Below are 15,014 nucleotides of genomic sequence, written 5' to 3'. Positions count from 1 at the left end.
TTCTTATTTGTGTAGATGCATACAGTCTTGATGACAGATTACGACTCCATATGAACAGCACCTTTAACATATTGATACGGTGTCAGATATGTCTATAAAGCTGCGGCATATAGGTCTTTTGTCCTTCTAGGGCCAGGGCCCAAATGGAAATCCAGACAGGAAGTCGGGTAAATCAAAACGAGGCTTAACAAATGTTAAGAATTAATCTCAGGTTCCCATAGGGGTCGGTCTAAAGATTTTTTATACACTTAGATACCTCTCACCGATACATTACTTTGTGCCATCAAACTTGGTTCCATTGGCTATATACATTTAACCCAAATTAATCGATCATTCACTTTTATCCCTTACAAGTAATGTGTAGGCCATCGCTGTTAATTATTAAGACGATTTATTACATGACCGATAGTGATTAAGCAAATCCCGCAACAATATATCCCATATACCCCAATCTCAGTGTTCTTTTTTTTATTACTTTTTCCATTTTTTCAAATAATACTATCATATTCTTTTATCCTATTCATAAGATCGCGTCTGATAGAGTCTTTTAACACACAATAGAGTACCGTTCTCACAATGATAGGTGTGTAGGTGTGGGTTGTAAGTTTGTCTATAGGAGAGACATTAAAACCAAGAACATCCCCAGAACAATTGGTTGCTTGATGTCTTAAAAGCAGACGGCAATGATTTTATTGATGATCAAGAGATCTGGCATGTCTGCGAAGGGTTTCAGGAATTGTCAGAAACGAAAGCTACAACATGAAGATCAAAGCGTTGGTGCTGATGATGATATGTGGCGGAAGATCCCATCATTACCCACGGAGGATCTATTTTATGGTCAGTCTGCCCATGCCGAATGCACTATGTATGAAGAGTTTTAATCAAAATTCGACCATTTTCCCCAAGCGCGCAAAACACCAACTCATCATTTTTTTAACAACTGTGATGTCCTTGGTCCTCATGTATTTGTTCACATCATCTCATAGGGAAAGATCTTAACTAACGTTGAACTTCGCACTGATGAAAAAGACATGTTGACTACCCAGCTACCTTCCAGCTCAAAGAAAAACTTCAATTATCATTTGGGGATCACATATGCTATCAAAGCATGATGCTTCTTTTACTCTGCGCTTCTCATTTCTGGATGATAAAGATTGTAAAGCCTGGACAGGTTGGACAAAGGCACAGTTTCCAGAAATTCTTTCACAGTTTTACACTCAAAAGCACGAGAATGCAATACTGTTGTTCTGGATAAAAGTAAAGACGGACATAGCATGGAAACAGTGTTCAACTCTTTTTAATATGTCAGTTTCCAGAATATCGAAAACATTTCATTCGATAGTAAAGACATCAGACATGACTACTGTCCTTTGACGTGAATACCCCTAACAGAACACGTTCTGGAATAAAACAGTGTTCTCCGAAGCATTTTTTGGCAAGCGAGCGACTGTCATAATTGACGGTGCATATATCTTTATTCCTAACAAGCTACAGAGAATCTCCTACTGTGGCCAGCAGAAACGCAACTATTCGAAGTTCATGAGCATAGCCCTCCTTATTGGTTACATTCTAGACACAGTAACATATTTTCCTGGAAGCGATAATGATGCGAAGAGTACAAATACTATCATGGCTGGTTTCTCCTGGCTGGTGAACAATGGCAATGTTGTTGTTGATAGAGGGTTTAGCGATGTTTTGCCAGACATGGTTTGATAACAAAGACGCCGTCTCATCTAAAACCTGGGCAGACTCAACATGACGACCTGCAAGCTAACCTTGATAGATCCAAAACTAAATACAGATGGGTAGTGGAGTCATATCACGGACGCCTCAAGCAATGGCTGATTTTCAAAACACAACTTACCTCCAACTATTTCCTTGATATCATCGATGCACTCATTACAATAGTAAGAGCCTGTCTGGATGAAATCCGAGGACCCATATATGTTAGAACAGGAGAGTGCGATGCAAGGTTGATAGAGTGCTGGCTGACAAAATGAAAGCGCGCGCCTTTGTGGTAACAGCATGTGGAAGATGAGCCAGATCCTACCAGATGGGCAAAGTCACTATTTGTCAAACTAGATGCAACTGCGGATAACTTTGACTTTCCAAAGTTAGACATGGGATACATTCGGACAATCTCCTTTGACACATACTAAATATCACTGGCAGCTGGCTACATCTCAGTGATGATGGTGACTAAGAGTTCTGGAGCTATCGTCACTCATGCGGAATTGTACGATGTCAGATCCACTCGAGCCATATGAGCAGTGTAAAGTACAATGTTTGGATTCAGCATGACAGCTCCGACACCATTGCCAGTGTCCTACTGGACAGAGAACCATGGGGGTATGTCAACGTAGCCAGTTTAGAAAACTGTAAACCTTTGCATCTAAAAGTCAGGTTTAAGACAACCTCAAGTAATTTAGATTTTGTTACCAACCGTCATCTTCCAGGTATTATGTAAGGTCGACTTGGACAATTACAACTACGATGTAGACCAACATTGATATGGCCAATCTAATTCTAGGAAGAGGAAGCCATATTGGATTCAAGATTGGTAGGTTTAATGTGTAAACCAACATAAATTTATCATGTAGCGTTCTTGTCAGAAAATAATTGATTCAGCAGTTGTAAGAACATTTCTTTGTGGCTACTAGAGATCATGATGGCCATTTTGAAAGTGGAAATGTCACTTCAGTGGGTTATTAGAGCCAGTCCCTGTGTACCAAATATAAAATATTTCATTTAATTTCAGTTCACTTTCAATATTTCAATGCGAAGCAGATTTCCCCCTATGCACACATATTCTAGTTCTTTTAAAAAATAAAATAGCAATATTGTCAATCAGTTTTAATTACTTCGCACAAACATCCTAATTACTATTTTTTGGGCCAATTTATTTCATGCTGTTTGAAGATAGTTTTAAGCACATATTTACGAATGGACTGCAATAGGAAGTTTTATTTTGGACCTTCAATATATAAATGACCTTGAGGATTCTTTATGGCCAGTTGTCACTAAAGATTTCCCCAACAGGTCGTGGATCTTTCAAGACGATAACTGCCCAGTACACCAGTCTATTATGACCCGTACATGGAAGGAGGAAAATGGAATTCAGACTTTAGCCTGCCAAGCCAGTCTCCAGATATCAATATTATAGAAAATGTTTGGAGACTAATAAAAAATTAAGCTTCAAAGGAGATTAGTAGACATAACAAATCGTGCAAATCTGATCCAGATTGTCAAAGAAATATTCCATCTGACCACATAAAATCTTTATATGGAACAACACCAATGATATTACGGGCTGTAATCAAGGCTAAGGGATGTATTATAAAATACTAAAAGGTATGTTTACATTAAATGGCTTTATTTAAAAAAAAATACGTTTCAAATACACCATATAATAGAAACGTCAAGTAACGACGTCGCCATTTTGAGTACTGTATTATGGCCAGGCACTGTACATATAAACGTATACTCATTATAACCTCAATATTTCCATTACTTAGAATCCTAGTACGAACATTTATACTCGTGAGTGAAGCTATCAACCTCTTTTGCTCTAAAATGTATTAATAGTTTATATATGATATCTAACATGCTATTATCAGAATGTTCATGTTCAGTTTTCTCATAAAAGTGAAGCAATGATATTGTAGCATTTTCCACAAAACTCATACATTTTTTTTTTCATTTATGGCACGGAATGGTGCTATATTCTTGCGTATGTACTTTTGGACTTAAATGCCTATTTGTAAACGTAGGACTACGGAGGCTACTAATGGCACATACAAGTAATCGCGTTTGCTTCTTAGGGCCATTTGGAATACCACCTTTCTTATTTTTGATTACTAAATCATTTAAACAGAATTGTCATGAAATACTAATGTATATTCTTAAACCAGGAAACTTTTAAAGTTTTTTTTTAGGATTTCATGTCAACATACAATCTTTAAAATACAGGAATCGCTTAAAAGGATTGTACAAAATCACACAGTTGAATGGCAACTTTATATATAAATATATCAAAATGGAACATAAAAAAATGTGTTCCCTCATTCCTTGTATTGTCCAGGACAAATATCACTATGATAACATTAACAAGCATAATAGTCATTCCCTAACCTAATATGCGTCCTCTACTAATAGTATTCTAACTTCATTTATAAAGCATATTTATCGTCATTCATGAGGATTGTGTGATCTCTTCCGTTATATTTCTGTATACTTATCAACAGTATACATTTATTGATGAATGGTGTTTTTGCTAGCTTAATATTTTAGGATCGGGATTGTTTAAATGATACGCAGAATAAAAAATAAGCACATTTTGGCATTACTGATCTATTCGTAATTGTACAAAAACGTCGCTGGAAATCAGCTATATCACCAACATTGTTGGAAATTATGTAGACTGCAAACAAATTCCAGCTAATAAACCTCTCCATACCTCTCCCAACCTAACCGTAACTCTCCTAACCTCTCCGTAACACTTCTAACCTAACTCGCCTAACCTCCCCGCAACACTCCTAACCTCTCCGTAACACTTCTAACATCTCTGTAACTCTCTTAACCTAACTCTCCTAACCTCTCCGTAATACTTCTAACCTAACTCTCCTAACCTCCCCGTAATACTTCTAACCTCCCCGTAACTCTCCTAACCTCCCCGTTACACTCTAAACCCCTCCGACAATCTCCTAACCTACCCCTCCTAACCTCCCCGTAACACTTCCAACCTCTCCGTAACTCTCTTAACATAACTCTCCTAACCTAACTCTCCTAACCTCCCCGTAACACTTCCAACCTCTCCGTAACTCTCTTAACATAACTCTCCTAACCTTACTCTCCTAACCTCCCCGCAACACTCCTAACCTAACTCTCCTAACCTCTCCGTAAACCTTTTAACCTAACTCTCCTAACCTCCCCGCAACACTCCTAACATATCCGTAACCCTTTTAACCTAACTCTGCTAACCTCCCCGTAACACTTCTAACCTCCCCGTAACTCTCCTAACCTCCCCGTTACACTCTAAACCCCTCCGACAATCTCCTAACCTACCCCTCCTAACCTCCCCGTAACACTTCCAACCTCTCCGTAACTCTCTTAACATAACTCTCCTAACCTAACTCTCCTAACCTCCCCGTAACACTTCCAACCTCTCCGTAACTCTCTTAACATAACTCTCCTAACCTCCCCGTAACTCTCCTAACCTCCCCGTAACTCTCCTAGCCTCCCCGTTACACTCCAAACCCCTCCGAAAATCTCCTAACCTACCCCTCCTAACCTCCCCGTAACACTTCCAACCTCTCCGTAACTCTCTTAACATAACTCTCCTAACCTAACTCTCCTAACCTCTCCGTAACACTTCAAACGTCTCCGTAACTCTCCTAACATAACTCTCCTAACCTCTCCGTAAATCTCTAACCACTTCCAGATTTCTTCATTTTTAGAAGAGAGTATCGTATTGAGCATCTTTGGCAAGCAAAGATGCGTGTTACCCGGCTGCAATACCTTAACGATAACTTTACCTGATTGGCATTGTTAAAAAAGGTTGTCTTGATTATCAGAATATCAGGTAAAATGCTGTAAAATATCTATGATCCATTACTAATATATGAAGTACAGTGCAATATACAGAACGATCGATTTTCAAGATAAAGGGGGACGGTTATGCAAATCTGATGACATTAGGAAATAATTGAAAGTTATCTTGGAGGTCAATGAAAAATTAATGCCTTTCAGAGACACGGCATCAATGATTAAATGTTTTGTCAGATATACTTAAGCAAAATATTTGAGTTTTAGAATATTAACCTGAAAGGTAAAACTATTATGTCTTATGGCAAACCAAATAAAGACAACACTCCTGAGGACACACACTTGTAGGAAATGGCGAAACCATCTGTTTCCTACTGAAAGTGTGTGTACTTTTCAAGGAATTTAGTAGGGGATTTAGAGAATCCTTCAGTCCCATTGGGGAGAGACAGTGACACCTAAACCAGCGAGGGACGATTGTTTAGTTGACAAAAGAAACAGAATACTGACATGCACGGCGAGACTTGGCGAATTTATGGCAACTTAAGTACTTTACCTCGACTCGGGTTGAGATCGCCCGAGGGAGTAGTAGTTGTTTTATCTTAACCCTGGTGGCCCTTTTATTATGTGACATAGACGTATCCGATTCTTTCTGGACAGTGCAAATGTGTTGAACTAATGTTATTTCAATAGCCTGATATTTTTTGGAAATTGTTGTACCGTATTCTACCCGATAAGCGTCGAAAAACATAAATGTGTCGCTCAATAAAACCATGTACGGAGAAAAAAATCCGTGTGGAAAATAACCTTTATATACCTTTATGTAGTGAAAACAATGTAATGCTAATATTGGCAGATCATTAAGGTAAGGAACTTTTGTTTCGATAAGCGCAACTATCATCCTCTCTGCTGAAAAGGGCGGGGTTCGCTTATATGGGCATATGCGCTAATTAGGTCGATTACGGTACTATAGGGCATTTAGATAGTTGTGGGAAACTGGTTGTTAAATAGTAGGCTCTTAAAAAACCTGTAAAACATCTTTGAAAAGTAATCAATATTGAACACAATGTTTGACATAAAACTTAATCTTAATGTTGGCAGTTTGGATGAGGACATATGGGTGGGCGCCATATTGACTCCCAATGGTACGCCTGTGGACACGAAAGGACAAAAACTCTCCTACACCAACTTCGAAAATGGCTTTATTAAAAACCCTGATCTGAAAACGTGTGTGGTTCTTAGCAGCCAATCGGACTACCATTGGAGAAACATAAAGTTGACTAGTAGTAAGGAGGTGTTTGCACTTTGTACAGGTAAGATACAGACACCGACTGTTCAAATACCTACTCAACACGTAAATGGCGAAATCAGGTGAAATCACCACATTATTGGTACTCTGACACAAATCCTTCAAAAATAGGATGAATTCTTACAATATACTGTAGAAGTACTAATTCCAGCCAATTCAAATAGCGAATTAAAACATATAACGCAATGAAGAATTGGCGCTCTCATAATACTTATCATATACGATTTGGCGCACCCATAATACTTATCATATATTCGAATTGGCGCACCCATAATACTTATCATATACGATTTGGCGCACCCATAATACTTATTATATATTCGAATTGGCGCACCCATATATATCAATTGTCATAATAGTATTAATAAGGTTACGAAGAAATTGATAGTCGTGGACAAGATTTAGCTTATGGTCTATTTCATTCAGTTCTGTTTTACATTATGCAGATATTGCAGCTCAGTTCACAATGTCTCTTCCGAGTCCTGTGTCAACACTGTCAGCAGGGTCCACCGGGCCCGACGCTCGGCTTACCACTGACGCGGACAGAGTTACTGACCCTGAAAAGGGAGTGTCTGGAACAGACGTAACAGGGACTAACCCGCACACCACACTGGTTAATTCGGCGATTCCCGACTTATCCGTAACGTCGACCGGCGTCGTCACCCCGACTGCAGCAGGAATCAGCCCCGAGGCAGTTACGGGTCATACTCAGTGGGGTTCTGCACCCACCACCGCTGGGACGACGTTGCCCTTTGCTGGTGTTTCTTCTAACAAACCACTTCATACTAATACTCCGGTTGTTTTGACATGCCAGACCTCAGCGAATGATGGCGCTGTTAACTGCTGCTGTGCTTGTGCTCTGTCTCCGAATCAAAACAACACAAGAAAACTCACGAACATGCTTGACGAGCTCAGACAGATTCTTACAGTCGACAAAGCCTCGCTTTCGTCCACGTATCGCCGGAAACACTGCGTGAATGACAACCGGACCACTTCGGTCTATATGGGCTGCGTAGCCATCGTTGTTTTGGTTGCTATCCTAATTATCGTAATAGTCCTGGACACGTCACACTTTCTCTTTCAGGAATGCCGGTACTCGGCTTTCTTTCAAGAGACTGGGAACACTGACTCCCGGAGTATCTAATAATATCGCGTGTCACACCATCTTTGATGTCTTTGGACGACAAAAGGAACACCGTTCTTGGTTGTTCTCGAACATGGAAACAAGATTTTTTATCGCCGTGATACCGATTTTAAGGACGTACAGAACGTGTTTGAGAACAAGTCTTAAAACAAAAATGGCGGTGCTGTGTTAATCTAAAATGCCAACATTTGTTCTTGATCCGTATTATGTTCAATAAACATCGTTCATTTGAAAAATTGCGTTGTTGTTTATTCAAATGACATCTAGCCGTTAAAGATTAGCCGAAAAGAGTTGAAAATTGAAATGACATTAAATTTCTAAAAACAAAGACGCATAGGTGTAGCGGAACTGGACTGGGATGAACACCGGCGACCAAGTAGTTCAATTGGTAGAGCATCCGGCTAGTGTTTGGAGGTCCCGGGTTCGAACCTCAGTTTGGCAGTGCATTTTCCCTATCATATTACATAAATATGGGTATTAACTATCAATACAGCACTTCCTTCTTTTGAGGGCACTATAGTGTTGTCGAAGGATGGCATGATACCCGAGCCTCGGGGCACTATGGTATGATGGTGTTGTCGAGGGATGGCATAATACCCGAGCCTCGGGGCACTATGGTCTGATAATATTGTCGAGGGGTGGCATAGTACCCGAGCCTCGGGGCACTATAGTCTGATAGTGTTGTCGAGGGATGGCATAATACCCGAGCCTCGGGGCACTATAGTGTTGTCGAGGGATGGTATAGTACCCGAGCCTCAGGGCACTATGGTCTGATAGTGTTGTCGAGGGATGGCATAATACCCGAGCCTCGGGGCACTATGGTCTGATGGTGTTGTCGAGGGATGGCGTAATACCCGAGCCTCGGGGCACTATGGTCTGATGGTGTTGTCGAGGGATGGCATAATACCCGAGCCTCGGGGCACTATGGTATGATAGTGTTGTCGAGGGATGGCATAATACCCGAGCCTCGGGGCACTATAGTGTTGTCGAGGGGTGGCATAGTACCCGAGCCTCAGGGCACTATGGTCTGATAGTGTTGTCGAGGGATGGCATAATACCCGAGCCTCGGGGCACTATGGTCTGATGGTGTTGTCGAGGTATGGCGTAATACCCGAGCCTCGGGGCACTATGTTCTGATGGTGTTGTCGAGGGAAGGCATAATACCCGAGCCTCGGGGCACTATGGTCTGATGGTGTTGTCGAGGGAAGGCATAATACCCGAGCCTCGGGGCACTATGGTCTGATGGTGTTGTCGAGGGAAGGCATAATACCCGAGCATCAGGACACCATGGTCTGATAATATTGTCGAGGGATGACATAGTGTCCGAGCCTTAGGACAATCCTTATTGTCCGATAGTGTTGTCGAAGGTAGTAACCATACAGTCGCTTTATTTGACATTACCATGTATATGATAACACTTACAAGATAGAATATCTTAATGTATAGTGCCCTATTTAAGTATTGGCATATACCATATGTTGTTCAGTGAGGTCGTCACCAACTTCTACAAGGATACACCGCTTCCAAATGACCCTGGCTGTAAACGGGACGATAAACCCATCAAACAAACAAGCTACACATGTAGATATTGCAATCTCCTTATTAATATCTACAACGAGATGCCATAGATTATCTCTGCTTAGAAGCTACAGTGTATTTGGAATATATCATTGTATCTTTACATTATTGCCATGCCTGCTGTGTTTGTTGTTTTATATACATGCATTTACCTCCTGGTGTTAGGGCCAGAAGAAACTCGGGCTACCTCCTGTAGTACACGTACGTGTACCCAGAACCATCTATCTAGGACACTATACAGACTCAATACCAGCCGCCTGTCTCAATCTTTACTCACTCTAAACTCTGCAGGGACAGCCTACGTGGTAAAGTGTTGATTTCAATTCCCAAATTATTAATTTTCCATTTCTATAGAGTAACATCTGTGTTTTCCCAACATATAAACTACATACATGTACAAACGCTACAAGCTCAGCAGGCACATCTAAAAAAACAAAAAAAAAAAAAAAAACAAAAAAAACAGTCTTGTTAACTTTTGGATGTCAATTTCCCAATTGTAATTTTTCCATTTCTAGAGTAACATACCTGCTTCCCCTACACACATTTGATTCTATATCAAAAGAATTTCCCCATTATTACGATTTCCTTGACTGAAGCTAATTTACTGGCAGAACACCAATAATCTAAGTCTACGAGAGATGCAGACCAATTGGGATTGCCATTGGGGACAGTTCTATGGGCGACATCATAATCTAATTTAGAAATATTCTATTTACTTTTGCGATATGGCGCATTCGATGCTTGTTGATATGACCACTGGTACCGTTGTCAACTCATTTTGAGAGTGTGGCCAACCCGGATTTTATTAGAATTGTAATACAGCATTGTCGGTGTCGTCAATGAAGCAGAAAACGCTTATACTTGCGGAACACCTGGTCTTGTTCTCCTTGTACTTTTTCAATCGAGGGTTTCCATGCCTTCATATAATAATGTATATTTTTTTTTAGTATTTTTTAAGTTGGCAATCTCTGTTGTGTTTTTGGTCATTACATATTTCCCCCTTTTGTTAATTTAATCAAAGAAATATGTTAATTTCCCGATTATCCTGACCTATGCCACGTACAGCGATATTCTGGGCTTAAAATACAGGTAAAAAAAGTAAAAATAAATAAATAATCACGTTAAAGCCTTGATAGATCGCCATGGTCCATTGACACGCTGTGTGTTGTGAATGGATGTAGTCAATAAGTACCATGTGAAATAAAGTAAAATTGCTTGACATTTTAAAGAGGAATTTTCACTATCCATCCATGTATATATCTCTTGTCGACAATGGTAGTTTGTTTACATTGTGCTTTGAATGATACGGAGTAAATCGTACTGAATACTTTATATTAAACATGTTATTAATGAAAATATCTTTCAAATACCATCATGAAAAATTACATGGTACATGCATTAAGAAACATAACAAACTATAAAAAGCTACATCTTCGTGATTCGGATACCGAACCTTCAGGTTGCTAAGCGGTGGTTCTACCATACTCATGGCAATGTGAAGTTTATGTTTTCAGTTTTAGTCATTAAAAAACACAATTTTCATCATTTATTTTTTGGTTTTGAAAACCGTCACTGTTAGGTCGAAACTAGCCAATATAAGCGCTACCTCTCCTATTGTCCATGAAAGACAATGGGATCGGGTACAAGTCATTGACACTTATGAAATGCCTTCCAAAGGGAAACAGTTATGGACATGCAATATATGGTTTGTTTACTTCACCTTGTCCTGGACTCCGAAGTGGACTGTTTTCAATTACGAAAACGTACGAACAGTAAACATTAAGACAACTTTATATTCATACAAAAGGACACTTCTACATCGCTGTATAATCCGATTAATACCAACACTAATAACCCAAACACTGTCACTTTATGTAAGTTTGCTTTCACGTACAGATGTATTGTACTCAATGGGATGTGTCCTTAATGGCAGATTACCATTCGCCAATAAAAGCTGAACTACAACAAAAAATGACGGAAAAGGAAACATCCACATCCTCTACAATGTGCCTTGCCAAATGAAGATAATCCCTGAATCAATATTTCACTAGTTCGTTAACACTTAACTCTCTCACTGTCCCTAAGATGGTGATCGCGAGAAGAAATCGTTTCTGGACGATATCACAGTTACGTCCGATTGATGCATTCAAATTATTTGCCAAGGAATAGTTTTTTATCCAGGATTTGGCTTCAAAGGTGATTACCACATGCCTGTCTGGCTTAGATGTAGAAAGCTATATACAATTTTATAACCCTTTCTGTATTCTGTGATTTTATTAAAACACAGAGGACGATAATTTTTCATGATATTCTAATTTCAGGAAATAGAACAATCCTTAATTCTCATTGATAAATCCGCGTAAGAAAAACAGAATTTGTAAAAAAATAATCGAGAATAACGAAGTGTTAACAAAAAAATCACGGATCAATGGTTATAAAATAAACTCTTATCATATATATCCCTAGTTACAAAGACACCATACAGACATACTTAATGTTCCGGAAGGTTATGCGTCTTCTGAAAAAATCTCATTTCAATCTCGGACAAATATAAAAGTTACTAGCAGTCACGTGACTGATTTCGGCTTACTTAGTTCAACGGAAAATAATTCTCGGCCGAAAAGATAACGAGCCTGTTTCGCTACATCATTGTCCGAGTGCCACGAAAACAATATCGGCAAACTATTCACAGTATAGCATAGCCCGAGTTTCCTCTGGCCCTGACACCATGTCTGGTGTAGGGGCCCGACACGACATGGTGTCAGGGCCAGAGGAAACTCGGGCTTAAAGCGGAAAAGCTCACTTAATTGATTTAAACGATATGTCAGTTATATCCAAGTTTGGCCCCAGAGTGTACCACTTCCACTCCAATGACTTCCAAACTACCGGAGTAAAATCATACAAGAAATGGTGAGACTAATCTATGATGCCATCTAGAGCATCCTTGCGTGAAAAGAAGAACAACTAAATCTAATTAGGGCCCCGCATCGAGAGATGCGGGTGCCCTATAGTAATCAGGTTGTCCGTCCGTCTGTCCGTCCGTCCGTCCGTCCGTCCGTCCGTCTGTCCGTTTTTTTTCTTCTGCACAAAAATGATTGAAGGAGATGAAGGATTTGTATCAAATTGGAACTGATGATTCCTCATGCATCCTAGATCAGATGTGTAGTATTTCATGCAAATCGGATTCAAAATGGCTGTTAGGCGGCCATATTGGATTTTAACATTAACATGACAATACTGGATCTTTGTTGTTTTTAACTGTTCACTATTCGATTATGCAAAGTTGTCAAGAAATAAACCAAGAGTTAACTGACAGAATGATCAAACTCATAGTTCAAGGTCACAAGTTCAAAGGTCAACGGTCAAGGTCATCCTGGGTCGGCTTCAAAATGCCAGGTAATCGACCCTTTTGGATTTTAGCAGTCAAAACAATTTTGACATTTTCTTATCAATGAATGATCTTGTTTTTGATATGCTTTTATATAAATTTGAAACATTAGTTATAGCAGATTACAGAATTGTTTATTAGGGCCCCGCATCAAAGATGCGGTGCCCTATAGTAATCAGGTTGTCCGTCTGTCCATCTGTCCGTTTTTTTCTTTTGCGCCAAATTATTGACAAGAGTTGGAGGATTTCGGTGAAAATTGGTACATAGTGGTATTTAGGGAAGCCAAACACAATGGTACCACTTACAAAATCGTCTGTTGCCATGGTAACAAATGGAGGTTTCTGATTGGTTGAAATTTCGATATTGTTCGATTTCGGTGAAAATTGTTACATAGTGGTATTTAGGGAAGCCAAACACAATGGTACCACTTATGAAACCGTATGTTACCATGGTAACAAATGGAGGTTTCTGATTGGTTGAAATTTCGATATTGTTCGATTTCGGTGAAAATTGGTACATAGTGGTATTTAGGGAAGCCAAACACAATGGTACCACTTACGAAACCGTCTGTTGCCATGGTAACAAATGGAGGTTTCTGATTGGTCAAAATTTAGTTATTGTTCGATTTTGGTGAGAGAATTGGTATATAGGGGTTTTGAGGGAACAATGGTTCACCTTTCCAAAACCTGTGTTGTCATGGGAATGAAACAGAGGCTTCTGATTGGTAGAAATTTTAATAGTATTTGATTGCGGCGAAAATTGGTACATACAGGTATTGAGGGAAGCCGATTTTCGATGATGTAACATTTTACATATTGACATAAAACCACAATACACACATACATATACAATACTATTACAGTCTTCCATTAGCATAATTTATGATTTATGCAAAGTTGGTCACAATCAAACAAGATATCAACTGACCAAAGTTCAAAGTCAATGGGTCATATGTTAAGGTCGGATTGACATTTTTTAAATGGTAAATCTTAAGTTGGTCACAATCAAACAAGGTATCAACTGACCAAAGTTCAAAGTCAATGGGTCATATGTTAAGGTCGGATTGACATTTTTTAGATGGTATTAAAGATTTTGTTATGACATTATGAAGGTAAGTTGGTGTCAAGCGACCAAATTTTGAAGTTGATTGGGTCTAAATATAAAAAGTTTTAAAACAAAAAAAGGTGAAAAAAGTACTGGTTTGGATTTCTTATACCTCAAATGACAAAAAAAGGACATTATTAAAATATTTTAAAAAATCCTTTTTTTCTCCCCTTTTCTTCACATTTGGTATGTTTTGTTTTTCAGAAAACCCTCTCAAGTTTACCTTATTAGAATAACTGCATTGAGTGTATATCAGTTTGTGTGCTCCTTGATATTAGATTTGAAACAAATTTGAAAAGTGTAATGCTTGTAGAATTCTTTTAGCTAGCTTTTCCATACAATAATAATAAGCAGTATTGTCAGTGGCCCTATTAATGCTAACATTAATGAAACAATAGCAAAGGTTAATCAAAAACATATATCTAATAGTTTCATGTCAATATATTACAATCAGTGTTTTTCCTGGGTATTTTGGGAAAACTTCAATATGCCAAATTGGGAAAATTTGAGCGCAAACTGTAAATTACACCCAAACACACACATTGAATTTTCTATGCTAACCAATTTTACAGTGCACAGTGTATTCCTAAAAACGAAACTGGGAATTTTTTCATTGATTGTGAAAAGTCGTCATACAAATGTTATTTGGAATTTTCGAGTTAATTTTGGGAAAAAATCAGGCTAAAACGCATTGAGAATGGGGTCGTTTGGCGCACCCAGTTATATAGGCAGGAAAAACACTGACAATAATTATTACATTTACCCTGAAGGGTCAGACACATAGCGGGGACCTTTCTGACGTGTCAGTGTTCTAGTTAAGATTAGATGTTAATTGTCTACTCCGTAAACTCCGTATGAACTGTAGATAATTAGAACAGCTTTGCTACATCTGATGAAAGACTTTGACAATTCTAGGCGAGGGTAAAATTAAAAAAAAAAAAAACATCTCT

The 15,014-nt window shown here is 38.9% G+C and overlaps 1 protein-coding gene across 1 annotated transcript; it reads left to right on the top strand.

Annotated features, from left to right (window-relative positions):
- Positions 1–713: 713 nt before the first annotated feature.
- LOC117336648 lies at positions 714–7,999 on the top strand. Its single transcript, XM_033897259.1, has 3 exons — positions 714–865; positions 6,643–6,854; positions 7,297–7,999. The coding sequence occupies exons 1-3, from the start codon at positions 714–716 to the stop codon at positions 7,992–7,994; spliced, it is 1,062 nt and encodes a 353-aa protein (XP_033753150.1). The 3' UTR covers positions 7,995–7,999.
- The last annotated feature ends 7,015 nt before the right edge of the window (positions 8,000–15,014 follow it).

This window comes from Pecten maximus, chromosome 10, assembly GCF_902652985.1.
Source record: "Pecten maximus chromosome 10, xPecMax1.1, whole genome shotgun sequence".
NCBI classification, from domain to species: domain Eukaryota; kingdom Metazoa; phylum Mollusca; class Bivalvia; order Pectinida; family Pectinidae; genus Pecten; species Pecten maximus.
The sequence above is the reverse complement of the archived record's forward strand: the minus strand, read 5'-3'. Positions and strand labels throughout refer to the sequence as shown.